The sequence below is a fragment of the Myxocyprinus asiaticus genome, chromosome 4 (assembly GCF_019703515.2).
Source record: "Myxocyprinus asiaticus isolate MX2 ecotype Aquarium Trade chromosome 4, UBuf_Myxa_2, whole genome shotgun sequence".
NCBI lineage: Eukaryota > Metazoa > Chordata > Actinopteri > Cypriniformes > Catostomidae > Myxocyprinus > Myxocyprinus asiaticus.
This window is the reverse complement of record NC_059347.1, coordinates 61624814-61652500: the sequence shown is the minus strand read 5'-3', so window position 1 is coordinate 61652500 and position 27687 is coordinate 61624814. Positions and strand designations below refer to the sequence as shown.

The window sequence follows — 27687 nt, the reverse complement described above, 5'->3', positions numbered from 1 at the left end:
ATATCATCTTGCATGTGCAAAAAGATTTTGTGCACTGAAAATATCATTTTGCGCGTGCAGAATTTTTTTGTGCGCTGAAAATATCTTCCTCTGACTCAAATTATCATCTTGCGCATGCAAAATAACTTTTTGCACGCTCAAATTTTCATCTTGCACGCGCAGAATATTTTTGTGCGCTCAAAATCTAATTTTGCGCGTGCATAATTGTGGCACATATATAACTCAGCCCAACGTTTAGCCAATCACACGAAGCACACAAACACACGAAGGTGTCATGAGCTAATCACACGAAGAAACACAAGCGCCCTCCACCAATCACACGAACAGCTCACACAACAACAAGAAGGCTCCGCCAATCACACGAAGAGACACAAGCGCCCTCCACCAATCACACGAACAGCTCACACAACAACAAGAAGGCTCCGCCAATCACACGAAGAGACACAAGCGCCCTCCACCAATCACACGAAGAGCTCGAATACACATGTGACCTTGCCGTTTAAAAGCGCTGTGTGACATCACCGTTGTTTACTCACAGAAGAGAAGTGGATAGAAGTGTTGCTGGAAGCGTAATTATTCTGATTAACATGGCCGCTGATATCGACAGATTGGTGTCATTTGAAGAGGCGCATTATGATCAATATGATTATTATAATCTGGAGGAATATTCCTGCCACGCTGGAGGAAAAGGCAGGAGTAAGAAGGAGATTGAACTGAACACGAATCGCCATTGTCCTGCAGGACACGAGAGGAAAATCGCTGGAAAATTGCACAACAGCGAACTGAAGCGCAGGAGAACCAAAAGCGCGTCCACTTGAGACAAATGCATTTCGGTAAGAATGCCATTAAAATCTGCATACATTTCATTGTTTGCACACATGATGTTGCTCTCTCTCCTCCCCCTCTTTGTGCACCAACTCCCATTTTATGTGACCAAAATTGCATCAAATTATTTTCCACTCCATGTTGTATGCAACATAGACAACCGTTGTTTTTAATGTTGTTGGACTATAGTATGGGGAAAAAACAGCATTTAATGCATTTTTATTTTTTGGTAGATACATATACCCCCGCAAATGATGGTGCATTAGCAGAAAGTACCATATATATTCCAATAAGTAGAGGATATCTGAATGGCATGCATTATGAAAACAATATATATTTTTTTTAGAATATGATAATAAACACACAAAATAGGCAAAGTAGTCATTATAAACGGGTAACAATTGTATGGCAATGTATATACTATGCACAGTGATCTTAAGAAGCATCTGCAACATTTGCAAAAAATAAATAAATAAAAAAATATAATGCATTTTTTTTTTTTTTTGTGCATTGCAGAATCTGCACAGACTGGAGATGGATGAGAAACCGGATGGTGGTCCAAACGCTTGTTTTTTTTTATGGAGTTATATATGTGCCACAATTCTGCACGTGCAAAATTATATTTTGAGCACACAAAAATGTTCTGCGTGTGCAAGATGAAATTGAGTGCACAAAAAGTTATTTTGCACGTGCTTAAACTCAGTTTTGTAAAGCAATATATCTTCTTGCAAAGATAAATTCATCTTGAGCAAACGAATATCAATTTTGCACTTGAATAAAGTTTATTTGAATGTGAATTTGCTCAGAATTCTTAAATTTGGCTTTCTCCAGGGGGCCTGGGTATCTCAGCGAGTATTGACGCTGACTATCACACCTGAAGTCGCGGGTTCGAATCAAGGGATGTGCTGAGTGACTCCAGCCAGGTCTCCTAAGCAACCAAATTGGCCCGGTTGCTAGGGAGGGTAGAGTCACATGGGGTAAACTCCTCGTGGTCACTATAATGTGGTTCTCGCTCTCGGTGGGGCGTGTGGTGTGTTGTGCATGGATGCCGTGGAGAATAGCGTGAGTCTCCACACGCGCTACGTTTCCGTGGTAACGCGCTCAACAAGCCACGTGATAAAATGCGCGGATTGACGGTCTCAGACGCGGAGGCAACTGAGATTCGTCCTCCGCCACCCGGATTGAGGCGAGTCACTACGCCACCACGAGGACTTAAGAGTGCATTGGGAATTGGGCGTTCCAAAATTGGCTTTCTCCTCCTACCAACTCTGCGTGCAAAATACCTTTTTGCATGCTCAAAATATCATCTTGCGCACGCAGAACATTTTTTGAGCACTCAAAATATAATTTTGTGCGCAGAATTGTGGCACAAGCATAACTCCATATCTCTTGCCTTTTCCTGACTCACTGAATGAGAGATGTCGAGCACGGGCATCTCTCCCACGTTCTGCTGCTGTCACGTGATCCATCCAGCAGCGTGCACAGGAATAGCTTGTGCATGTTTGGGTGTCTGTTTGCCTTCCTGGAAATGTACTGTAAACAAGGTGGCACGTCTTAAACGTTCACTGACTTTAGAAATAATAGACTGTGTTGAGCTGAAGGAAAATAAGTTCTTTAAATCATAAATAAAATGTGCATAATCCTCAAAGTGTGGTTGCATTTTTTTCTGACTTTTAAAAGCATTCGAATACATGTACACATTGACTTTAACCAATCTCAGATTGTATTATTACTAATCTCCACAGTTTTAAAATAAGCACTCATCAAAACAATGCGACGACACTAATAGAAATATGGCAATTATGTACTGATCAAAAACATTTCTTATATTTGAGCTTCTTCAAAGTAACCACCCTTTGTCTGGGCACAGTGAGGTGCAAAATTCTGAGAATTCAAAATATAATTTAACCTGGAAAAATGTAAACAAAGAAACGTTATGACGTAAAAATGAAAACAAAATATAGAAGATAATGGAGGTGAATAAGTCATCTTGATCATGTGAAGATTTTCTTGCTTCCATTAAAACGCACATGAAGAACTTTTTTTAGAACTAGACTTTTCTGAGCCATTTTTGCAATGACTTATGCATTTATAGACCCTCTCGGAGCATGTTGAGGGGTGTTTATCAGGATGCCCAAAACTGCATGTTTTCTAGAATCGAGCTCTGTGACCTCCATAAGACTTCTATTTCAGAGTCAACACAAGCAATAATATAATATCTCTACCTCATCCTGTGCTGAATTCCAAACTGACAGACCAGCATCCTATATTTACCACGGCCTAGATTTATATGACCATGACCCCGTTTGAAAATGATGACCAAGACTGCACCTGTTTATATTTGAGTCACCCATGTCTTACTCTTAAGTATTTAAACATTTAAACCTTTCGGCCTGAAACGTCATTACATCCTCCACAGAGGTGATTCGGATCTGACGATGTTAAAATGATTAATTTCATGCATTTATAATGATATGAAAAAGAACCTAAGAAGAACTCATGGGTCAATTTGAACCGGTTCATACAAAGACTTACAAGAAAGCTGTAAAATGTTATAACAGTACAAAATGTTATTTATAAGTACACTAATACTCATAATTGCACACACACACACTGACAGCCACACAATGGAGGTCAACAGAAACTAATGGGAACAAATGCATGTGTGTGTGTGTGTGTGTGTGTGTGGTTCAAGAAACATTTGACCCATCCACAAACACACATGCGCACACACACAAGTCACAATATTATTACCTTATTATAAAAACAATGGAAGTCAATGGAGCCACATGGGAACAAAATTGCCCCACACACACCTGGACAAACCAGAAGCACACACACACTCACATAAATACATACTTTACATACATACAGTATATTCTAATGTAATTTTGGAGCATTTAACTGTATATAAAATTAGTCAATTTTACATTTGTAAATTAGTGAAAAGTTATTGATGATAAAACAGCTGTTGGGGAGAAAATGTGCAAATTATGACTGTTTTCTTGACAGCCAACACCAAGGATGGGTTAATGTATTATGAAAACATTGGTCAATCACATTTGATTTTTTTGCTTTGACCAAAATCAAGCAACAAGGTTTATGCTCTTTGGCTTTTTAGATTTACGAATGAATGAATTTATTATCTTACTCTCTGAGAAAATCAAACAAACAAGGACAAACATCATTATATCTCATTAAAATGCACAAGGTTAAGAATTCAATGCATGAAATGAAAAGCGTGAAAACTATCAAGCAACACTACTGTTTATGGCATGAAGCATAAACACATTTAAATTAATCTTCAAGTGAACTTAATAACGAGATGAGGCAGAAAAAAACATTTTGAATTCATATTTATTTTGATCAATAATGTCATTCTTCCCCATGCATAAAAAATCCTGATACTAATACTAAAGATTTGCGCTGGTACATCCAGCGTACCATAGAAACCTGAGCGATCATATTTTATCTATGTTATTTCATGCACAGCATACATTCATCACTTTATATGTCTATCTAAGAATACGTGGATTTGTAAAGTGAAGCAATCAAGAAAATAACTGTTAAATTATGTGCTTGATATGCTGTTGTTCCCCAGAAAAATAGCAGCATGCATTACATGACTATGCATAATATTTGCCATCTAATATTTTCCCCCCGTTACAAATACACTATATTGCCAAAAGTATTCGCTCATCTGCCTTTAGACACATATGAACTTAAGTGACATCCCATTCTTAATCCATAGGGTTTAATATGACGTCGGCCCACCCTTTGCAGCTATAACAGCTTCAACTCTTCTGGGAAGGCTTTCCACAAGGTTTAGGAGTGTGTTTATGGGAATTTTTGACCATTCTTCCAGAAGCGCATTTGTGAGGTCAGACACTGATGTTGGACGAGAAGGCCTGGCTCGCAGTCTTCGCTCTAATTCATCCCAAAGGTGCTCTATCGGGTTGAGGTCAGGACTCTGTGCAGGCCAGTCAAGTTCTTCCACACCAAACTCGCTCATCCATGTCTTTATGGACCTTGCTTTGTGCACTGGTGCGCAGTCATGTTGGAACAGGAAGGGGCCATCCCCAAACTGTTCCCACAAAGTTGGGAGCATGGAATTGTCCAAAATCTCTTGGTATGCTGAAGCATTCAGAGTTCCTTTCACTGGAACTAAGGGGCCAAGCCCAGCTCCTGAAAAACAACCCCACACCATAATCCCCCTCCACCAAACTTCACAGTTGGCACAATGCAGTCAGACAAGTACCGTTCTCCTGGCAACCGCCAAACCCAGACTCGTCCATCAGATTGCCAGATGGAGAAGCGTGATTCATCGCTCCAGAGAACGCGTCTCCACTGCTCTAGAGTCCAGTGGCGGTGTGCTTTACACCACTGCATCCGACGCTTTGCATTGCACTTGGTGATGTATGGCTTAGATGCAGCTGCTCGGCCATGGAAACCCATTCCATGAAGCTCTCTACGCACTGTTCTTGAGCTAATCTGAAGGCCACATGAACTTTGGAGGTCTGTAGCGATTGACTCTGCAGAAAGTTGGCGACCTCTGCGCACTATGTGCCTCAGCATCCGCTGACCCCGCTCTGTCATTTTACGTGGCCTACCACTTCGTGGCTGAGTTGCTGTCATTCCCAATCGCTTCCACTTTGTTATAATATCACTGACAGTTGACTGTGGAATATTTAGTAGCGAGGAAATTTCACGACTGGACTTGTTGCACAGGTGGCATCCTATCACAGTACCACGCTGGAATTCACTGAGCTCCTGAGAGCGGCCCATTCTTTCACAAATGTTTGTAGAAGCAGTCTGCATGCCTAGGTGCTTCATTTTATACACCTGTGGCCATGGAAGTGATTGGAACACCTGAATTTAATTATTTGGATGGGTGAGCGAATACTTTTGGCAATATAGTGTAAATCGAATCTAAAAAGACTTAAAATTGACACATGGGTTTAGAGAAGAACCAGATTCGTCACATCGGACAGTGGAACACAGTTTTAACATTCCACATGCTGTATTTATAGTGTAATAAATGTTACGTTTTATTTTTCTAGGGTGTCTAAGACTGTCTAAGATGGGTTTTTTATTCTTAAGAAACTACGGTAATGCAACACTATTTTAGGCTTCGGGTGAATTCAGATATTCAGTGATTTCTGCATTCCACCAGCAAAACAAAGCATAACGCTAACATAATTTCCATTATTTAAGCACTTGTGGTTGTGCATTAAATAGTCATATTAAATGACTCAATATAAAAGTGTCATGGCACACATTACATGTTGTTTAGAACGGCGTGTCTGTACATGTGCAGTCAGTTCTTCCTTACAAACACTTAATGGGAGAATCTCACAAAAACAGTCAAGAAATGACCATCATATTTAACCCCAAAATCAAAAGAAATAAATTAGAAATAATATTTGGCTTTTTTATTTTTTAGGACCATTGAGATTTTTTGCATTATGACACTGTTTTTATGACAATTATGCAGAAAAAGAGTAATGTGGGAAAAAAAAATGCTGCATTATTTAACGGTGAAGTAAAAATTATTTATGGTATCCCAGCTAATGTTAATGTCACAATTAATAAAAAATCTTCACGGCCCTAAAAATAAGCTCGCATTTCTTCTTTCTTATTTCCAGACTCGCACTGCAAGACAACAACAATTTGTTTTAGTCTTAATTTGTTCACAAATAAACTTGATCCAGCGGCAACACTTCAGATCTTTTCAATGAACTCGTTGAACTGAAATGTTTTATCAAGTTTACTCCTGGACCAACCTGATTTAAAGAAACATCCAAACATTCTAGAAACAAACATCATCCAATCAAAACTCTAAAACAGTTTGTAAAACATCTGTAGAAACAGGCATGACAACTTTGCATTTAATATCGCAAGTAGAAACGACTCGGTTCTAGAAAAGTTTTGGTTAACAAAGCACTCGATTACCCAAACGAATAAAACTGTTTGGCAAAACTGCCAAACGTGTTGCATATTTGCACAAAACAGCGCAATCCTGAAACGTCCAACTCCAAAAAATGCGATCAGTCAAATGTTTTGGCGTTATCGTGAACAAAATGCATATTGTGTAAAAACGTGTCTATGGCTAGAATTACTTTTCTATCATGCACTCTTCAGGAATAATAAATGTGATGTCATAACATGTCATTCAGCTGCAGCATTACCGCCCTCTTGTGTCTGGGAGGGCTAACTCCTGCTTGCGCGGAGCTTGCGGCGGAAATATTCCGGTGCAGCTTCATGCAGCCAATCAGAATCCACCAGGCACAGATCCCTCATATAGCAGCGCGTCGTGTGCAGCAGCTCATTAAAAACCACATACGCTGGTTTGGCCTGGAACAGAACGGAGGACGGGTGGATCGCCACAGTCTGGTGCGTGTCTAAAGCCACGTAACTGCCGTCCAGCTGCAATTCTGCAGCGTTCATAAACAAACCGTGAGCCAAACAACGACGGACGTTCGCCAAGTCTGATTGAGATGATTCCAACTTCATATTCATCTACAGAAAAGATCAAAAGTATTTTAATAATAGAGAGTCACAAGTACTTTTTGAACTGAAGACAAACCTGAATTGCTGATATAGTTGCAATCTGCGGGATATACTCCGGGTTAAATAGATCCAAATCTCGCCATTGCAAAAATTCTTTTCTTAAGGAGTATTTTTGTCTTGTTTTCCAGTAAAAATATCCAAACATTCTTCAAACAAATCAAAATGACACAAGATATTTTATCTTGTTTTTAGAGAAATCTAACAACATTTTAATAATGTTTATGCTTATCACAAGAAAAAAAACTATTTGCCAATGGGGTAAAAAAATAAAATAAATCTTGATTCAAAGGGAAATCAAGTTTATTTTTCTTAACCAATTGGTAAATTGCTTTTTTTTATGTTTTAATGATAAATCCCACAAAATTTTGTTAAGATTTCTTTGGAAACAAGACTCAGTATCTCTAAAGATTTAAGCATCTTTAGAAGTTATTTTTACCGGAAAATAAAACAAAAACACACAGTAAGACAATACGTATATTTTGCAGTGTATGTACCACATCTGTTTCATCATGCTGTCGATTATCACTGTAAATAATTTTGACTTGTTTGAAAAGTAGTGTTTACAGTAATGCACTTCCAATGGAGGTCTATGGGGCAACCTTACTGGAGGGTGCAAAAGCAGAAATTTGTTTTTATTGAAAGTTTTTCTATTACATCATGGCAACACTTGTAATGTTATGATTATACTTTCAAAACAGTGTGATAATTGTATATTTTTTATGTTTATACATGGTGCTGTACAAGTGCCCCATACACTACAATTATAAGTGTACTGCTTTGTTTTGCAAACTGAGGAATGAGCCAAAATAATGTATCTGTTTTTAAATGCTGGATATTCTTTTAATTTGACATACTTCATTATGTGCAGTAATTTTTCCCCAGATCATACAACAATATTAACCAGATAGTAGGTGTTGGCTTGACAAAGCCTGAAAGTTTAAACTAGTTGTAAAAGTTTGAAGTTTATACAGACATTACAAACAAACAACCAGCTAGCCAAATAAACTGTCAGATAGATAGATAGATAGACAGACGATGTTGCAGGTTATTGCTAGAATGTTCTAGCATGTCTCTAGACATTGATAGCATGTTTAGATGGTTGCTAGGCATTGCTAGCATGTGTTACCACAAAGCTAGGTGTTACTAGCATGTTGCTAGTCATTGCTATTATGTTGATTGGTGTTGCTAGCATGTTTTACCATGTTGCTAGGTTTTGCTAGCAGGTTGCTAGATGTTACCAGCGCATTGCTAGGCATTGCAAAAGTGTTTTAGAATGTAGCTAGGCATTGCTAGCACGTTGCTAGGTGTTGTTAGCTTGTTTTAGCATGTAGCTAGGCTTTGCTATTATGTCGTTAGGCAGTGCTATCATGTTTTAGCATTTAGCTAGACATTGCTAGCATGTTGTAGCATGTTGCAAGGCATTGCTAGCATAGTTTAGCATGTAGCTAGGAATTGCTAGCATATTGCTAGGCATTGTTAGCATGTTGCTAGGCATTTCTAACACATTGCTAGGTGTTGTTAGCATGTTTTACCATGTAGATATGCATTGCTATTATGTCAATAGACATTGCTAGCATGTTTTAACATGATGTTAGGCACTGCTATCATGTTTTAGCATTTAACTAGACATTGCTAACATGTTATACATCGCTAGCATGTTGTAGTGTGTTACTAGGCATTGCTATCATAGATTACCATGTTGCTAGGCATTGTTAAAATGTTTTAACATGTAGCCAGGCATTGCTAGCAGTTTAGCTAGGCATTGCTACCATATTTCTAGGAATTGTTAGCATTTAGCTAGACATTGCTAGCATGTTACTAGGCATTGCTAGCATAGTTAGCATGTTGCCAGGCATTGCTAACATGTTCTAGCATGTTGCCAGGCATTGCTACCATAGTTCAGCATGTAGATAGGCATTGCTAGCATATTGCTAAGTGTTGTTAGCATGATTTGGCATTAGCTAGCATATTGCTAGGTGTTGTTAGCATGTTTTAGCATGTAGCTAGCATATTGCTAGGAATTGTTATGTTGCTAGGCATTGCTAACACATTGCTAGGTATTGTTAGCATGTTTTAACATGTTGTTAGACACTGCTATCATGACTTAGCATTTAGCTAGATATTGCTAACATGTTACTAAGCGTTGCTAGCATAGTTATCGTGTTGCTAGGCTTTGTTAGCATGTTGCTAGGCTTTGTTAGCATGTTGCTAGGCATTGCTAACACATTGCTAGGTGTTGTTAGCATGTTTTAGCATGTTGTTAGACACTGCTATCATGTTTTAACATTTAGCTAGACATTGCTAACATGTTACTAAGTGTTGCTAGCATAGTTAGCATGTCGCTAGGCATTGTTAGCATGTCGCTAGGCTTTGTAAGCATATTGCTAGGCTTTGTTAGCATGTAGCTAAACATTGCTAGCATGTTTTAACGTGTAGCTAGGCATTGCTAGCATGTTCTAGCTAGTTTTGAAAGTCCGCTACAAGAATACCATAATTCCGATCAGTTAGAAAAGCTATAGCACACTATATAGCACAAGTCGGAACAATCTGAAGGTCTTTTGCTCGGTGGATGTAGCTTGAAAGCTCTAGGAGGAGTGACATTCAGAAAATGTTGGTCTCAGAAGAACAATAATAAGCTTAAATAGTAGAAAGCATGCTGGCTTTGTCAAGCCAACATAATTACCTTGACATGTCACTAATATCTACTACACAGGAGTACATAAGTGTCACTCTGGATCATAGTATCTACATCAGTATGTGTGTGTTTACCTTGATGCAGATATCTTTGAGCTGGGCACGGACTTCTGACACAAGTCCCATGTTCCTGCTGTTCACAAAGTTTTCTCGACACCAGTCCTGTTGCAAAGTGTGAAGAAAGTATGAAGAATTTTGAATCAGTCCTCAATTTGTAAAAACAAGCATGAATCACGTTTACAGTAATGCATTTACAATGGAAGTCAAAGAGAAAGTGTATCTTCAATATAAAAATGTGTTATTTGAGCTCTAAATCGGAACTACTCTTCCAGGCGAAATAACTTGTGATAGTAATGACGGAAGATGAAATATTGGATCTAAATTTACACAGAAAAGGTTAGTGATTCTATCACAGTAGTCTCAAGTCTCACATGCTGTACTTTCACATGCTGAAACAGTGTTTATTTTAACGTTTATCCCATATATCCTGTGTAATGTCTTGCCCCGTTGATTTCCATTTGTAAGTGTATTACTGTACACACGATTTTTATTTTTGTCCAATGACAGTTGCAGCTGTATATTCACATCATGCAAACTCACATATAAACAAAAAAAAAACAGTCATGCTTTTCATTAACATCAAAACAATCATGCAAACGTTGATTTTGCCATTATCTCAAAATCTTAATGTACATGCCATAACTGTGAGACATGCAAATCGACGTTCAACGCATGATTCATACCTTGTTGCCGCTGACTTTCCTAAACGCTCTGTAGATGTTGAGGAGGGTCATGTGATCACCCTCGCTGGAAATGAATTTCTTGCGGACAGCGAGGACGTCGTCTCTGCGAGCGGGGGGGTTGTAGAGCACAGAGTCCACGGAGAGCAGAGAGATGATAGTCAGAACCTCCTCAGTGCAGGAGAAGTCAGGAGACATCAGGATAGTCTACAGATAGAGAGTACATGCTGACGGTCACTGACACACAACACAGAATTATTCCCTGGAGAACATTTTCTTTTGGTATTTCTATGGGGATTTTGTTTTCTTTTTGGAGCTTTACAGGCATGGTCACTATGAACGGTCATTGTATGGAAAAGACCTGCATCAAGGATCTTTAAAATATCTCCTTTTGTGTTCCACGGAAGAATCAAACGGGTCTGGAACAACAGGAGTGTGTAAATGGTTAGTGTAAATTGTGTTTCTTTAATAACCCTGTATTATCAGTTTATAAGTAGTTGACAAGACATACTTTGAAAAGTGGCGGTCTGACATGCTACACTCCATATAAAACCATATTTATTTTATTATTATCATCATGAATGCAGCTTTTGTGGTGTCATGTTATTTTAATATTTATTATTAAAAATTTCATGATGAAATTTTGTGTAAAATGTTTCAAACACCCTTATATAAATCTAATAAATATACTGTATATTTCAGGTTGTAAAGCTTTCAAAACACAACAATGAAACAAATGAACTCTTTGCATGTTCAAAGAAAAGTAAATGACTCGATTCTTACTTTAGAGAAGCGTGGCTCTAAGGGGAAGCAGGCCATTTTTTTGCCCAGCGGCGTCAATAACACCTGCTCATCTTTTTTCTCGACAGCCCCCAGAATGTAAAGCTGCTCCACGGCCATCCGAATAGACTCTGAACACACCATACACAGAACAAATAACAGAAATAATTACACGGCCCTCTGGAATACTCGATTCTGATTAGTCAATGGCGCCATCTAGTGGTTAGATATTTCTGAGTAACAACCGCAAATCCGGGGATCAAGTCACATCCGGGTATTGTGAGTCATCTTTCCTACATCTTGGATCACTTTGCGATCTCTACAAGTAAGCTAATACAATCATTTCATCTCAAATCATTATTTAATGTCCATTTATTTATTTATTTGGTTATCAGCCATGTAATAAGCGGGATAATGTACAGTCAGCAGGCTGTAAACCCCGATACGGTGATACAAGAGTCCTCTGCTTCACATTGGGGTCCTGATCACCCTGTCGTGGTTTATTTTGCGATAACTACCGGCTGACTGTACATTATCCCTTACATAAAACATGAATGCTAAGAACACCCCTTAACCGTGGTAAAATCACTGTAACGTACTTCGCAATACTTCAGTTTCTTCAGGTTTATTGCTTTATTGCTTGGTGTTGTAAAAGCACGAGTGAATTAAACAGATTCAGACAGTAAAAGCACATGTTGGGGGGCCTGGGTAGCTCAGTGGTAAAAGACGCTGGCTGGAGTTCGCTAGTTCGAATCCCAGGGCGTGCTGAGTGACTCCAGCCAGGTCTCCTAAGCAACCAAATTGGCCCGGTTGCTAGGGAGGGTAGAGTCACATGGGGTAACCTTCTCGTGGTCACTATAATGTGGTTCGTTCTCGGTGGGGCACGTGGTGAGTTGAGCGTGGTTGCCGTGGTGGATGGCGTGAAGCCTCCACACGCGCTATGTCTCCACGGCAACGCGCTCAACAAGCCACGTGATAAGATGCGCGGATTGACGTTCTCAGGCACGGAGGCAACTGGGATTCGTCCTCCGCCACCCAGATTGAGGCGGATCACTACACCACCACGAGGACTTAAAAGCACATTGGGAATTAGGCATTACAAATTGGGAGAAAAATAAAAACGTTTATAAAAATAAAAAAAATAAACACACACATTGAATGAATAATGTACATGTTAGAGAGTTTTCAATCTTACCAGGTGATGGTTTAGAAATGAAGTCAAAGTTGAGGACATCAGGAACACCCAACGCCAGCAGCTGCAGTACGACACTGGCCAAATTACACCTACAGAACCAGACAGAACATTTTTATTGGACACTGACTGCCTCTAAATTTGTCATGCACTTCATAAATGTTCAGTTTGATAAAGCATGTTTAACTGTGCATTCATCTGGCAATCTTGTGTTCTAAAACAGCCAGACGGAGCGCAACAGAACAGTCTCGATTAAATTTCATGCAGCTACTATGAACAAAGAAATTAAGAGGCTGTCTTATGAATCCGCATTTGAATACAGGAAGCTCACGCTGTACCTCTGTATCTCAGGGACGGTCATGTTGGCGAGGTTGTCAAACTCCTCTTCAGTGTACAAACGGTAACAGAAACCAGCATCTTCTCTCCCCGCTCGACCTGCACGTTGCCACGCCTGTGCTTTCGACACACGCTGGACTGCCAATACCTCCAAACCGCTGTCTGATTAAAGTAAACAACCTTTTTTTAAACTCAATCCCTCACACAGCTAAACAGACACACAAACTAACATAGACACTAGCGAACACATTTGGACTGGAAAGTTTCACCTGGATTGTAGCGTTTTGCTTTCACCATCCCCGTGTCGATGACGTATTTGATCCCAGAGATGGTGATGGACGTCTCAGCGATATTTGTTGAGAGGACGACTTTCCTGGATCCCTAATGCACAAAAAAAGGGATTATTTTTATTTTTTTTACTACTTGAGGAAAAGTTACCTAAAAAATTACAATTCGGTCATCATTTACTCACCCTCAGATTGTTCCAAACCCGTATGACTTTCTTGGTTTTTTGTGAATCAAGAAACATGCTTGGTGTCGTTTAAACGATATAATGAAAGTGTATAGTGATTCTGTGCTGTCAAACTCCATAAAACCACAATAAAAAATGTAGTTGATATGACTCATGCACTCCATTTCAAGTGGTCTGACAGCGCAAAAATTAAGTATAACAACACATCAATAATATCAAACCTCACTGGTTCTTGTGTCATGATGTTTGGTCACGACTCGTGCAAGAAACAACGAGGTTTAATGTTAATGACATATCACCATATAAAAAAAAATACACGCACACAGTTGAAGTCAGAAGTTTACATACACTTTGTTAGTATTTTGTAGCATTGCCTTTAAATTGTTTAACTTGAGTCAAATGTTTTGGGTATCCTTCCACAAGCTTCTCACGATAAGTTGCTGGAATTTTGTCCCATTCCTCCAGACAGAACTGGTGTAACTGAGTCAGGTTTGTAGGTATCCTTGCTCGCACACGCTTTTTCAGTTCTGCCCACAAATGTTCTATCGGATTGAGGTCAGGGCTTTGTGATGGTCACTCCAATACCTTGACTTTGTTGTCCTTAAGCCATTTTGCCACAACTTTGGAGGTATGCCTGAGGTCATTGTCCATTTGGAAGACCCATTTGCGACTGAGCTTTTACTTCCTGGCTGATATCTTGAGATGTTGCTTCAATATATCCACATAATTTTCCTTCCTCATGATGCCATCTATTTTGTGAAGTGCACCAGTCCCTCCTGCAGCAAAGCACCCCCACAACATGATGCTTCCACCCCCATGCTTCACGGTTGGGATGGTGTTATTAGGCTTGCAAGCCTCACCCTTTTTCCTCCAAACATAACGATGGTCATTATGGCCAAACAGTTCAATTTCTGTTTCATCAGACCAGAGGATTTTTCCCTAAAAAGTAAGATCTTTGTCCTCATGTGCACTTGCAAACTGTAGTCTGGCTTTTTTATGGTGGTTTTGGAGCAGTGGTTTCTTCATTTCTGAGCAGCCTTTCAGGTTATGTCGATATAGGACTCGTTTTACTGTGGATATAGATACTCGTCTACCTGTTTCCTCCAGCATCTTCACAAGGTCCTTTGCTGTTGTTCTGGGATTGATTTGTACTTTTTGCACCAAACTCCATTCATCTCTTGGAGACAGAATGCGTCTTCTTCCTGGTCTGTGGTACCTTCTTGGAAATTGCTGCCAAGGATGAACCAGACTTGCGGAGGTCCACCATTTTTTTTCTGATTTCTTTTGATTTTCCCATGATGTCAAGCAAAGAGGCACTGAGTTTGAAGGTAGGCCTTAAAATACATCCACAGGAACACCTCCAATTCAGTACACCTCCTATCAGAAGCTAATTGGCTAATTGTCTAAAAGCTTGACATCATTTTCTGGAATTTTCCAAGCTGCTTAAAGGCACAGTTAACTTAGTGTATGTAAACTTCTGACCCACTGGAATTGTGATATAGTCAATTAAAAGTGAAACAGTCTGTCTGTAAACAATTGTTGGAAAAATTACTCGTGTCATGCACAAAGTGGATGTCCTAAACGACTTGCCAAAACTATAGTTTGCTAATATTAAATCTGTGGAGTGGTTAAAAAATTAGTTTTAATGACTTCAACATAAGTGTATGTAAACTTCTGACTTCAACTGTATATATTGTAAACTGTTTAATTGCCAAAAGTTTATAGAGTAATATGCAATAGTGTCACTTTTTTGCGCTTCCATAAATCATATTTTTTTATGATTATTGCGTATATGTGCCGGGTCACTAAAGACCCGAGTATTTCATATTGTCTAGCAAAACACCCATGCATTTAAAGGTTAACAAAACTGAAGAATTTGTGCAAGGTAGTTTATACATTTGTATTTTTAAACAGCAGACTTTTTGCATTTAATTTTTTTTAAAGCAGGTTCAAAGGTTGAGCAAAGCCATGTTATTTAGTAGCGCCACCCAGTGGTCAGTGTGTAACTGAAACTGTCTAAAATTAATAAATGCTGTTAAAGTTTTGTCCGTTGTAGTTTATGTTAACAATTGTGTTAACTACAGTTAACATATACAGACTGAATATATTCTGGCAATATATAGTCTGCAGTGACAAGAAGTAAAAAGTAACATAATGAACATAGGAAATGACTTCATCCTGTCTGGAAACACTATGACGGTCTGTTTGGGTGGTGCAAGTAAATAAACCAGCTTTGCTTGACCTTTGACCTAGTTTGTTTATGATCTGAATTTCCAAGACCTGAATGTTAGGTATTTGTAATTGCATTTCTGAATTTGTTCCTAATCAGAAAATTTTAACCTGCTATTCTACAATCTGTTTTTTTCTTTTTTCAGCTAATAACACACAAAAAATAATTTCAAAACAAAAAAATCTGCTGTTTAAAAATACACATTCATTAAATATGCCACATAAATCTTCAGTTTTGTTAACTGTCACATCTCTAGATTTCAAATGAACAATTTTCAGATTGAAATACTTCAGTCACTGTTTTAGCTCCATACGAGAGTTGATCATTGATTTGATTAGAGTGAATAATGACATTTCTGTCTGCACAATGTGATCGTTCGGCTTCAGTAGACTTTGAAAATAATGCACGAGTCACACTGACAACTTTTACAGTGGTTTTATGGTTTCTTTATGTAGCTTGAGAGTCACTATTCACTGTCATTATATGGCAAAAAAAATTCCTTTTGTGTTCCACTGAAGAAAATAAATTTATGCAGGTTTTCAACAACACGAGGGTGAATAAATGATGTCAAACTATCCCTTTAATACCTCAACATTCATACGCATCATCACTCATGTAATCTATGCTATATGTATGTCTGTAGTGACCTTTGGTGTGGGCTGAAAGACCCGGAGCTGTTGAGTCGGGGGGAGGGAGGCGTACAGCGGGATGACCGTCATTGGTCCGCAGGTGTCAGGCAGGTGTTTAGCGATGTCTCGACAGGTGCGTGCCAAGGCTTCGATCTCCTCTTGCCCCGTCATAAACACAAGGATATCGTGAGAATGTGGAGCTTCCTATAAGAGTAAAAGTAACATTTAAAACACACACACACACACACACACACACAGACATGTGCAGACACACGAACAACAATGTAACTGGTTCAATATGAATGAAGTTCTATTGACAGCATTTGTCAGAATCATCAATGTTTATTGGATGTTAACTAATGAATTTATCACGTTGGTAAATCTTTTTCTGAACGATTAGAAATGACGACGTTATGTAATTTCTCCGCACTGAATGGGCTTCATTCAAGCTGTCATACCACAAAAAGACATACTTGTAAATGAAAATGCATTGTGTATTCTAAATGAAAGGTATCGTACACAAAATATCATCCAGTGATGGCTAAAGTAAATAGTCTTTGACAATGATTTGGGTCGAATTCAATGGAAAACTATGCGTGTTGAGGCAGAAAATTGAGCAGCCTCCGGAGTCATAGCTGGGCGCCACGTACATCCATAGAAAGCAATTGTTTCGAATTTTAGAACACGGCATGTCTTCCGCCAGACGTGTCCGGTGCGTGACCCCCTGAAGACTTGTTTTATGTTGGTGTGACGAGGAGGAGGGCGGGGCCAGGCCGTGCCCGGCCCCCAATCGGGCTAATCAGCTGAGGAGAGGGATAAGTGCAGCGAAAGTGGCAGTTCGGGAGAGAGCCACATGCAGCTGCCATGTGTGCATTTGTGTCTTTTTGTTTAAATTAAATATTATTTTGACTGTTCAGCCGGTCCCCGCCTCCTCCTTTCCCAACCTTCACCTTTGTAACATTGGTGCTGAAACCCGGGAAGTAGGAGGGATGCGCTGTCGTGGAGTCCTCGCTACTGCCATCCGCCCAAAGGAGCAGCCGCGGCCGTCCGCCGGGGGATGGAGAAACACCGCCGTCCGCAAGGGGAGGAGGGACACGCTGCCGGCAGCCTGTAGCGGTGGAGCCGCAGCCAGGGGCGGAGGGGCTCCCTACCGGCCGCCAAAATGCGGAGGGGCGTTCCATCCGCCAGGGGTCTGAGGACTTCCTCCGGTCCGCCCTGGGAGGAAAGCTGTCGTCCGGCAGAGGGTGGAGGAGTGGTCGAGAACCAGGCGATGGCGTGTCTGGGAACCGGCGAGCAAGTTTTTTTCTCTCTCTCTCACTGTCGCTCCACCTTGCCCTTTCCCTTTCCCTCTCCTCTTTTTTTTGTTTTGTTTTTCCCTCCCCTCGTCCCCCTCCCCAGCTCTAGAGAGGCAGGGAAAAGCCTGCCGCAGCTTCGCTGTATGAGCTAAATCCCAGAACAATGCACAAACATCCTGACCATTGAGAGGACAGTTTGCTCACATTTATTCACTTGTATTATTGGCAGACTTGGTTCTCCATACTGTTCTGTGTGTGAGTGAACTGACCTGGTGAATCTGAAATATAGACACCAGAGCTGCCTGGAGGTAGTCTGACTGAGGCTGTTTGGTGTAGTAGATCTGAATGGGATGCTGTCGGCCCTCCAGATACAGAACTGGAGATTTGTTGAAGTACTGAGAGAACAAGTCCACATCCATGGTTGCAGACATCACCAGAACCTGAAGATAAACAGCACTCGTTCACTGAACAGAGCAAAACTCCCCTCTTTGAAACAGAATGACTAAACAACTAAACTAGATTTACGTTTGCAATTGAGGACTGTTTAGGTCAAAACAATTACAACTATTATTTAAATGGACTATTGTGAGTCAATATGTGGCTCATCTTCTGGCTCTCATTTACCAATGAACGTCTTATATAATTCAGATTCTTCCGTACCTTCAGTGATACTTTATTCTGTTCGGTGCGTTTGCGCTGGGCCGTCTTCACCACACCGAACAGGACGTCCGTGTGCACCGTACGCTCATGAGCTTCATCCAGGATCACTACAGTGTATCGCAGTAATAATGGATCTCCTATCGCCTCTCTCAACAACATCCCATCGGTCATAAACTTCAGCTTGGTCTCGGATGACGTGACATCTTCAAACCGCACCGTGTAGCCCACCTGAGAGTCAGAGTTAGTAGATATTTACCTTTAGTCAGTATGACACAATAACAGGTCATGTGCCATGTGTATTAGTCAGTGAGAACCCACCAGTTTCCCCAGTTGAACTCTCTTCTCTTCTGCCACTCGTCCGGCCAGTGATATGGCTGCCACTCGGCGCGGTTGAGTGACCGCAATGACACCTTGCCGCCCAATGCCAGCTTCATACAGGTACTGCGGTATCTGCGTAGTTTTACCAGAGCCTGTCTCACCTGCAATGAAAAAAATGCCAATGTGTCTGCAACAGCTAGGGTTTGAACAACGAACTTTATTTAACAACGTGCATTTAGTAAAGACAACGGTTTGTGGGAGTATGTGCTGCAGAAAACCTGATTGCATTTCAGACAAGGATTTATTGAGGTTTATCAATGTCTGATTCCCACAGTTTCATGTGTAATGCAACACTAACTAGGAGCATTATGCGAAAGCTTGTTGCCAGAGAACAGCCTGAAAGTAAGTACTGCATACTACGAAATCTCCCCTTTGAAAAAGGGCTGCGTTGATACCATGGTACAGTGATGGTGCAAGATAGTAATACCATGGTACAACTTTGATATACTGTATACCACACTGAAACCCCTATTAAGTCCACTGAGTGATGGTGTCACCAAAACTTGTGTATTTAAGTTCACTTAACTTGGTGTCTATATAGAATGAACTTACTAGGTAACTAGATGCAAGTAGACACAAATCAGATTTGCTATTTAATTTTAGTTGAACTGACTCAAATTTAGATCATGCAATAAAACGGATCAAATACACTGTAAAAAAATGAAATGGACTGATCAAATGTATACAGTACATATGCTTTGGATGAAAGCGTCTGCCAGTAAATAATGTAAAACATTTTTAATAAAAGTTCTTGCTTATGGGGGTTTTTGAGACTCAGATACTACGCCATGTGAATAACTTTGCATCCACATAAAAACACACGTTAGACCAACAATATTCCCCTAAATGTTGTCCGAACAAGTCTAACAGAGTTTCATCTAACAATTTAATTTTGTACAGTGTTGCTGATTTGCAAGTTGCAACATGAATAAATTATGAGATTAGTGTCATATGCCTATTATTTGTTGTTGTTGTTGTTGTTTCCTGACTTCATGCTGTTATTGTTGTTTATTCAATCGTTTGAGTAAACACTTAAAATCTGAATTCTATTTAAGATGAGTTCAAGGAACACAGATATTTGAGTTGAGACATTTCAAGGCATGTTTATTAATAATAATAATAATAATAATAATAATAATAAAATTGATTTTTCCATTAATGAAAACATTAGGGTTTACAGTGAGTTCATTCATATACCATGGTACTCTGATGTACCCCTGCATGGTATTGCCATTGTACATATCTAAAAACATGGTATTCACAAGGTACTCCACTCTGGTGTTTAGTACATGTGTGCATGTCTTACCGATGAGCACAGCATTGTGCAGCTGTCTGAGCTGATTGATCAGTTGAGTTCTGGCCTGATAAATGGGCAGCTGTTTCCTCTGCACGTCCAGGCTGGTCGGCGCATGACTCGCTCTGGGCAGCAGCATGCCACCGGGCCTCTTATCCAGACGGAAGAAGGGAGACCCCGGCTTGAATCTCTTCGCCGGAGGGGGGTCGGGCTCGTGGGGCATGATCTGCAAGAACCGCGCGGCAGTGTGAACCAGTCTCACTCACTTTAATTGTGGACATACAGCAGAGAAACAGTCCGGTAACAGTACTGTCTTCTTCTTCTTCTTCTTCTTCTTCTACTTCCGGTGATGTTTTATGGCGGGTGGCAAACCAACGTAAAAGGTGCATTTCCGCCACCTACAGCACAGTAGTGTGGAGCGCACGGCAGTTGTTTACGTCACCTCCCCATGTATGGAGTTAAACTTGTGCCAAAATTCTGCGCGCGTAAAATTATATTTTTAGCGTACAAAAAATGTTCTCCGGTGCGCAAGATGATATTTTGAGCATGCAAAAAGGTATTCTGAGTAGGTAGGAGGAGAAAGCAAAATGTAAGAATTCTGAGCAAATTCACATTCAAATAAACTTTATTCAAGCGCAAAATTGATATTAATTTGCTTAAAATTAATTTATCTTTGCAAGAAAAGTTCAAGGGTGTGAAAAATAACTATTTGTGCGCTCAAAATATCATCTTGCACGTGTAGATTTTTTTTTGTGCGCTGAAAATATCATTTTGTGCATGCAGAAAATTTTTTGCACTCAAATTATCATCTTGCGTGTGCAGATTTTTTTGTGCACTCAAAATATAATCTTGTGCATGCAGAACATTTTTGGCACTCAAAATATCATCTTGCTCATGCAGATTTTTTTTTTTGTTGTTGTTGTTTTTTTTGTGCACTCAAAATATCATCTTGCTCATGCAGATATTTTTTGTGTGTGTGTGCTCAAAATATCATCTTGTGCACGCAGATTTATTTTTGTGTGCTCAAAATATGATCTTGTGCATGCAAAATAACTTTTTGTGTATTCAATTTCATCTTGCGTGTGCAGGAATTTTTTGTACGCTCCATTTAATCTTGCACACAGAACATTTTTGTGAGCTCAAAATATAATTTTGTGCGTGCAGAAATGTGGCATATATATAACTCCATTCTACCCACGATGCAAAATTACTGATGTCGCGCAGAGATGACGTCACCTCATATGCCTTGCAGATGTATCACAAAAAATAATTATGGAGTTATTGGTAATTGAATTCTCAACTGTGTTTACTCCTGGCATTGACTTTGTATGTTCTTAACGTTAATAAAAAAAAAATAAAAATAAAAGAAGTTATTTGTAATCTTCAAAATAAATAAAAATATGTTAAGTTTGTTGACTAATTTAATTTGCAAGGACACCCTGATATATAATTAAAAAAAACAGAAAAGCACTGAAAACATGCAACGTCATAAATAATTGAAATTTATGTAAAATTATTTTCTCTGGCAATGTTGGTTGATACCTCTTCTCAATGTTCTTGTGCCATGGAATAAAAAAGTTATTAGTATTATTGTGGCATTTGTAAAAAAAAAAAAAAAAAAAAAAATTTAAACTTTAAAATAATAATAAATGAGAGCATTAAATCGCGTTATTTGTTATGGTTTTGCGTTTGAAAGGACATTACAGGCATTTCAAGCCTCTTGGATGTGAGCGGCAGGGGTATTGACCAATCAACGCGCAGGCAAGCCTCTTCAGCGCTATTTTGATTGGATGTAAGCGGCAGGGGTATTGACCAATCAACGCGCAGGCAAGCCTCTTCAGCGCTATTTTGATTGGATGTGAGCGGTAGGGGTATTGACCAATCAACGCGCAGTCAAGCCTCTTCAGCGCTATTCTGATTGGATGTGAGCGGTAGGGGTATTGACCAATCAGCGTGCAGTCACGCCTCTTCAGCGCTATTCTGATTGGATGTTGGTCTTATATATAACTTTGCCGCTTCCTCCTTCGGCCTCTTTCTTTCACGCGTCCCTACCGTGAGGTGAGGTTTTCGCTTTTGCTGTTCAACGAAGTATTTATTGTTATAAACGAATATTGTGGCTGTGAAGGCGTAATTATGTCATCAATGAATGAGTAATCATTATGTGAAATCGTTAAGAATGTAGACGGGTGTAAAAATTGCAGTTAGCCTTTAGTTTGCTATCATAGGCCTCGCACCACGTGTTGAGATGTGCGAGAGAGGATCTTTTGTTTTATTGGTTTAGCGATGTTTAAACAATTACTCTTGCATAAATAGTCAATGCTAACCATAGACAGATTAACATATCTAATTACATAATTATGGATTAACCGTTGAAAACTAAAGGTTAATTTTAATGCACCATTAAGGACTCAACTTAAAATGGTGCTTAGACTTTTTCAAATTGGCTTTTTCATATGATTATTTATGTAACCGTGCCCTGGTCACTTTATCAAGACAATGAGAGGGAACACTATTTTTCTAGAATATTTTAGTGGCTTTAAGATTTTTTGCATTATACTTTTTCATGTTAATCCATTAAATCTTGCCTAGTTTTGTATTTTTTTTTTTTTTAAAGTGTATTCCTCCATAAAAGTTCCCAAATGAGCTGGCAAGGTGTTAAAAATAAACAAGCAAATACCTTCTAAACTCTTTAAATAAGATTACCATGAGTACATTAAGGCTGTATGAAGATAATCAATGCAAAAAAAGTCCTTGGGCTTTTTAATGCAAAACTATTTATACTTAATGTCTATATTTGCATGTCTGTTTAATCATATTCTTAAATCCTCAGATTTGTCAACCTTGTCTTTAAACCGGCTGTTAAACCGATCCTTGGAAGCACTGCAAAGATGCCCAGGGAAGACAGGGCCACGTGGAAGTCCAACTATTTTATGAAAATCATCGTAAGTTCTCTCCACTTTTTTGAAAGTGTACTCCAGCAGGTTTAGTTACAGGTCAGCTGTGGTAGTGCTGATTTGTCGTTCCCCCTGCTGAAATTAAACTGTCTCATTCTATCCCTGTTTGTCTGCATCCCACGGCATGCAGGGACGCTTGGTCTCAAACATTGCAATGCTTCAGTTAGTCGTTATAACCAAAAAACCTGTCCAGGTCAGATTTGTAACTTTCCTTTTCTTCATAGCAACTGCTGGATGACTTCCCCAAGTGCTTCATCGTGGGTGCAGACAATGTCGGCTCCAAGCAGATGCAGACGATCCGTCTGTCACTGCGGGGCAAGGCCGTCGTGCTCATGGGCAAAAACACCATGATGCGCAAAGCCATCCGTGGCCATCTGGAGAACAACCCTGCTCTGGAGAGGTGCGTATCTGTTAGGGTGCATACACACTTGCACTTTTGGTGCGCACCCAAGTTCGAATGCTGTTTTCTGAGCTCCAGTACGCACCCACATATCAAACCCAAGTCTGCTTGAAAAGGTGGTCTGTGGTACGGTTCATGTGAACTCCGGTGCAGTCCGCTGCTGATATGAATGCAGTCGTAACAAAATACGGAAGTGAACCGCTTTTTGATGACGTATAAATTGCGTCTTTGCAGGCCCCCGATTGCAATTATATTTTTAATATCTGCCTGTGTCCAAATAAATCCCCCTTCAGAGAGCAGCTCACATTCTTCACCTCTCTTGCAACATATTCATGTGCTCGCAACAGGCAAATGCTAATATTCTTCATTGCACATTCAATGCATCCGTGGCAGACAAACAACTTGTAGTTTTGTGCATGTATATTTTTGGTGGTAAATCCAAAGATGAATGCATTAACACAGCGAAGCTGATGTCCTCTTGAGCTGTTGCCTAGTTACACAGCTGCCGCTTGTACTTCCATTGATTACTTAATCGGACCAAAATAAATATGTGAACTGAGATCAGCAGTGGCATTGGGAAACAAGTGTGGAAGCACCCTTAACGAGTTTTAAAAACCATTGTGAAATTCCCTTTCATTCTTCAGAGACATTCCAAAAGGAAGTGAACTGGGATTAGAGGTTTTTAAAGCACACTGTGAAACTAAATGAAGAAACAACTTTGTAAATGTGGTACAACGGTCATTATTTAGTGATACACAAACTTTATTTTGAACGCTGCACATACCAAACATTATTTAAAATGCATTGCACTGTAAGTGCATTAGAGGAAAACGATTTAAATCACTTAACATTGAACAATGGAAATTCCTATCATGTTAACCTAAAACAGTTCAGTTCAGTTATTCAGCAGACATGGCAAATGCTGATTTATTATGCAGGATAAGTTACAGTCCAGCTGTGGCAGTGCTGGTTTGTCGTTCCCCCTGCACACATAAACCTGTTTCCTACTATCCCTGTGTGTTTGAATCCCACAGCTCACAGGGACGCTTGGTCTCAGACATTGTGTTTGAACTAGGCGTGTATATCGTGTTGTGATGAGATTATTTGGTCATACCGCCCAGCCCTGTTCTGTATCTTGCTGGATGTGAAACTAACGTTTATGGATTTTTCCCATGTCTCTGTAGGCTGCTCCCCCACATCCGTGGGAATGTTGGCTTTGTCTTCACTAAGGAAGATCTGACGGAGGTCCGGGACCTGCTGTTGGCAAACAAAGTGAGTATTGCTGTTGATGGTTCTTCATTTGTCTGAGGCTTGAAAGCATCTACTTGTAAACCGATGGCAGCATGTCCTTACAGTTGTATCTCATCTTAGGTGCCAGCTGCCGCCCGTGCTGGTGCCATCGCCCCCTGTGAGGTAACTGTGCCTGCTCAAAACACTGGGCTGGGTCCTGAGAAGACCTCTTTCTTCCAGGCTTTGGGAATCACCACCAAGATCTCCAGAGGAACCATTGAAATCCTGGTGAGGGGCAGAGAAATAGTCCTTATTTTTGCAGTTGTCAATTATTTACATGGTTAATGCACATTTCTGGACTTTATGCTAGTGTAATAACTTAAAATCCATTTTGCTGTTGTTTACACCTTATTTTAGGCAATGCAACCTTTTTAAGAAAGTAATGAAGGTTGTGTAATAAAGGTTACAACGATATCACAATTATAGATTTAAAGTGTTATCATCGGGACATGTTGAAACGCTCTGACACATTGTGCAACTGGAACATAGTCTCTTGAATTACTTCTGATGTGATTTTAATATTGTGATACAATTGCTCGGATTTCATTAGCGCTGTACCAGTATTTCACCCGTCCGTTCTTTCCCACTGCCAGAGTGATGTTCAGCTGATCAAGCCTGGAGATAAGGTGGGTGCCAGTGAGGCCACACTGCTCAACATGTTGAACATCTCGCCCTTCTCGTACGGGCTGATCATCCAACAGGTGTATGACAACGGCAGCGTTTACAGCCCGGAGGTGCTGGACATCACTGAAGATGCTCTGCACAAGAGATTCCTGGAGGTATGTCATTCATACTGTCATTGTGTTGTGATGGCTGACTGCAAGATTACTGCTACTGCAGGAATGCAGAATTTTTAGCTGTTTTGTAAGCAAAGTCTCAAATGGATCAACTAAACAGATTCAAAATGTTCGGTTCAAGAAGTTAAAATACAATTGTATACAAGGTAAACGCAATAAACTATATGTAACAGTTAGTAAGATCTCCATCTTTTATATAGTTGGATATATAAATACAAATTTATATGTACACTTTTTATATAGATGTATTAAATTTATATAACTTTTTTTAATTGTGTAACACAAATGTAACTTTTGTGTATAAAATAAAACTTGGTTTTGTTCTATTTTAACCAGGAATTTGCTATGAAAATATCCATATGAGCTGACATGTCTTAGACTTATTTGTAAGCGTTATTTATGGTAATGCATTGGTTATCATGAACTGACAATGTGCAATTTTTTTTTTATAGAACTTTATAAATATTTAACTTTAATATAAATTTAGTGTTCGTTCACGTTTGTAGATTATGCAGTAATGTGAACGTACAAAACTTCATTTTATAAATGGTTTGGTGTATGTGGACATTAACCAAGATTAATGTTTGTTCATGTTAAGTAATGTAGCTAACTAATGTCAAGAAATACAACCGTATTGTGAAGGGTTACTAAAACATTTTAAAACATGACCATGATTAATAGATTCACTTAAAATGCACGGTTTGAACGGATTCCTGAGAGTGATGCATATGGACCGCTGAATTGTATTTGTGAAGATGCAGGATAAGTTACAGTCCAGCTGTGGCAGTGCTGGTTTGTCGTTCCCCCTGCACACATAAACCTGTTTCCTACTATCCCTGTGTGTTTGAATCCCACAGCTCACAGGGACGCTTGGTCTCAGACAGCGTTGACGACGGTTGTTGACGAGCTCACCAGATCAGTCGGTGTCATTGTTAATGTGATCTTGACTTATCTGTACCCCTCAGGGCGTGAGGAACATCGCCAGTGTGTGTCTGCAGATTGGCTACCCCACCCTCGCCTCCATCCCTCACTCCATCATCAATGGATACAAGAGGGTCCTGGCTGTTGCTGTGGAAACCGACTACTCCTTCCCCTTGGCTGAGAAGGTAAAACTCCATTCCTCTTGGATCTCGGCACACACAGATCTTGTTTTTGCTGTTCTGTCATTCCCCCTGCATATATTGATCGGTTTCCTGCAATCCCTGTCCATTTACGTCCCCCGGCAGACAGGGACGCTTGGTCTCAGAGTCCTATTTGTCAGTTACAAATGGTTGATTGGATCTTTTAAAACGTCATGAATGCGGCAACATCACAAGCGTGATATTGATATCTGCTGCCTCTGTTTAACGTCCTCTCCTTCCTCCACAGGTGAAGACTTACCTGGCCGACCCCACCGCCTTCGCTGTTGCAGCTCCTGCAGCCTCTACTGCTGAGGTGAAATCTGCTGCTCCTGCTGCCAAAGAGGCGCCCAAGGAGGAGTCTGAGGAGTCGGATGAGGACATGGGCTTCGGCCTGTTTGATTAAACTGCAGAATGACATCAGTCTGTCAATTTAACCTCAAAACACCTGGAAACAAGAACAATGACAATTAATTCATTTGCTGTTAATGCATTTGCAGTTATGTGAATTAAAAATTCTTCAAAACAAAGAGTGAGGTGTGGTCCATTTTCACAAATCAAAACTTGAATTGTTTATCTTTGTCACTTTCATCCCAAATGTTTCACTTACATGTTCAGTCACCTTGGAGTAATCTGAGGTTCAGTGTATTCAGGACACAATGAGTTAATGAATCAACCCTTGTGGGATTTGAACCTCCAATCTTGAAGGCTAATGTTAATGTGTAGGCAACTGAAGTTTCACCTGGCAGTATAATACTGGCACAATCCAGTTTGTGTGTGATTAGAAGGGATGTGCATTGCAACTTCTGTTATCTGATGCAAACGACTAAGGTCAATATTACTTTTTTTTTTTTTTTTTTTTTTTTTTTTTTTTAATAACCAGAAGAAACATGATCAATTCTTCAATGTTAACATCTGTGAAATTTGGTGGGTCTTGGGGTGCTTCAGCAAGGCTGGATTCAGGCAGATTAGCCTTTGTAAAGGGCACATGAATTAAGTCACGTACAAGGTTATCCTGGAAGAAAACTAGCTT

At 39.8% G+C, this 27687-nt stretch overlaps 2 protein-coding genes and 3 non-coding genes across 5 annotated transcripts; 4 read left to right on the top strand and 1 right to left on the bottom strand.

Annotated features, from left to right (window-relative positions):
• Window positions 1-4164: 4164 nt before the first annotated feature.
• dhx33 (DEAH (Asp-Glu-Ala-His) box polypeptide 33) lies at window positions 4165-20449 on the bottom strand. Its single transcript, XM_051684978.1, has 12 exons — window positions 20108-20449; window positions 18742-18902; window positions 18424-18651; window positions 18033-18203; window positions 16487-16672; window positions 13407-13518; window positions 13140-13299; window positions 12805-12893; window positions 11613-11740; window positions 10833-11036; window positions 10165-10251; window positions 4165-7344 (listed from the first exon to the last, which is right to left on the bottom strand). The coding sequence occupies exons 1-12, from the start codon at window positions 20316-20318 to the stop codon at window positions 7036-7038; spliced, it is 2046 nt and encodes a 681-aa protein (XP_051540938.1). The 5' UTR covers window positions 20319-20449; the 3' UTR covers window positions 4165-7035.
• A 1660-nt stretch (window positions 20450-22109) lies between these two features.
• LOC127433380 (60S acidic ribosomal protein P0) lies at window positions 22110-27184 on the top strand. The gene is made up of 8 exons (XM_051685244.1): window positions 22110-22153; window positions 22926-23037; window positions 23274-23449; window positions 24634-24721; window positions 24821-24967; window positions 25333-25518; window positions 26502-26642; window positions 26905-27184. Exons 2-8 carry the CDS (start codon window positions 22984-22986, stop codon window positions 27058-27060), a joined length of 948 nt encoding a protein of 315 aa, XP_051541204.1. The 5' UTR covers window positions 22110-22153; window positions 22926-22983; the 3' UTR covers window positions 27061-27184.
• Window positions 23071-23199, top strand: LOC127440250 (small nucleolar RNA SNORA63). The gene has a single exon (XR_007897104.1). It is a non-coding gene; the product is annotated as a small nucleolar RNA SNORA63 (small nucleolar RNA).
• On the top strand, window positions 24382-24510 carry LOC127440248 (small nucleolar RNA SNORA63). Its single transcript, XR_007897103.1, has one exon. It is a non-coding gene; the product is annotated as a small nucleolar RNA SNORA63 (small nucleolar RNA).
• LOC127440251 (small nucleolar RNA SNORA63) lies at window positions 26292-26420 on the top strand. Its single transcript, XR_007897105.1, has one exon. It is a non-coding gene; the product is annotated as a small nucleolar RNA SNORA63 (small nucleolar RNA).
• Window positions 27185-27687: the final 503 nt, after the last annotated feature.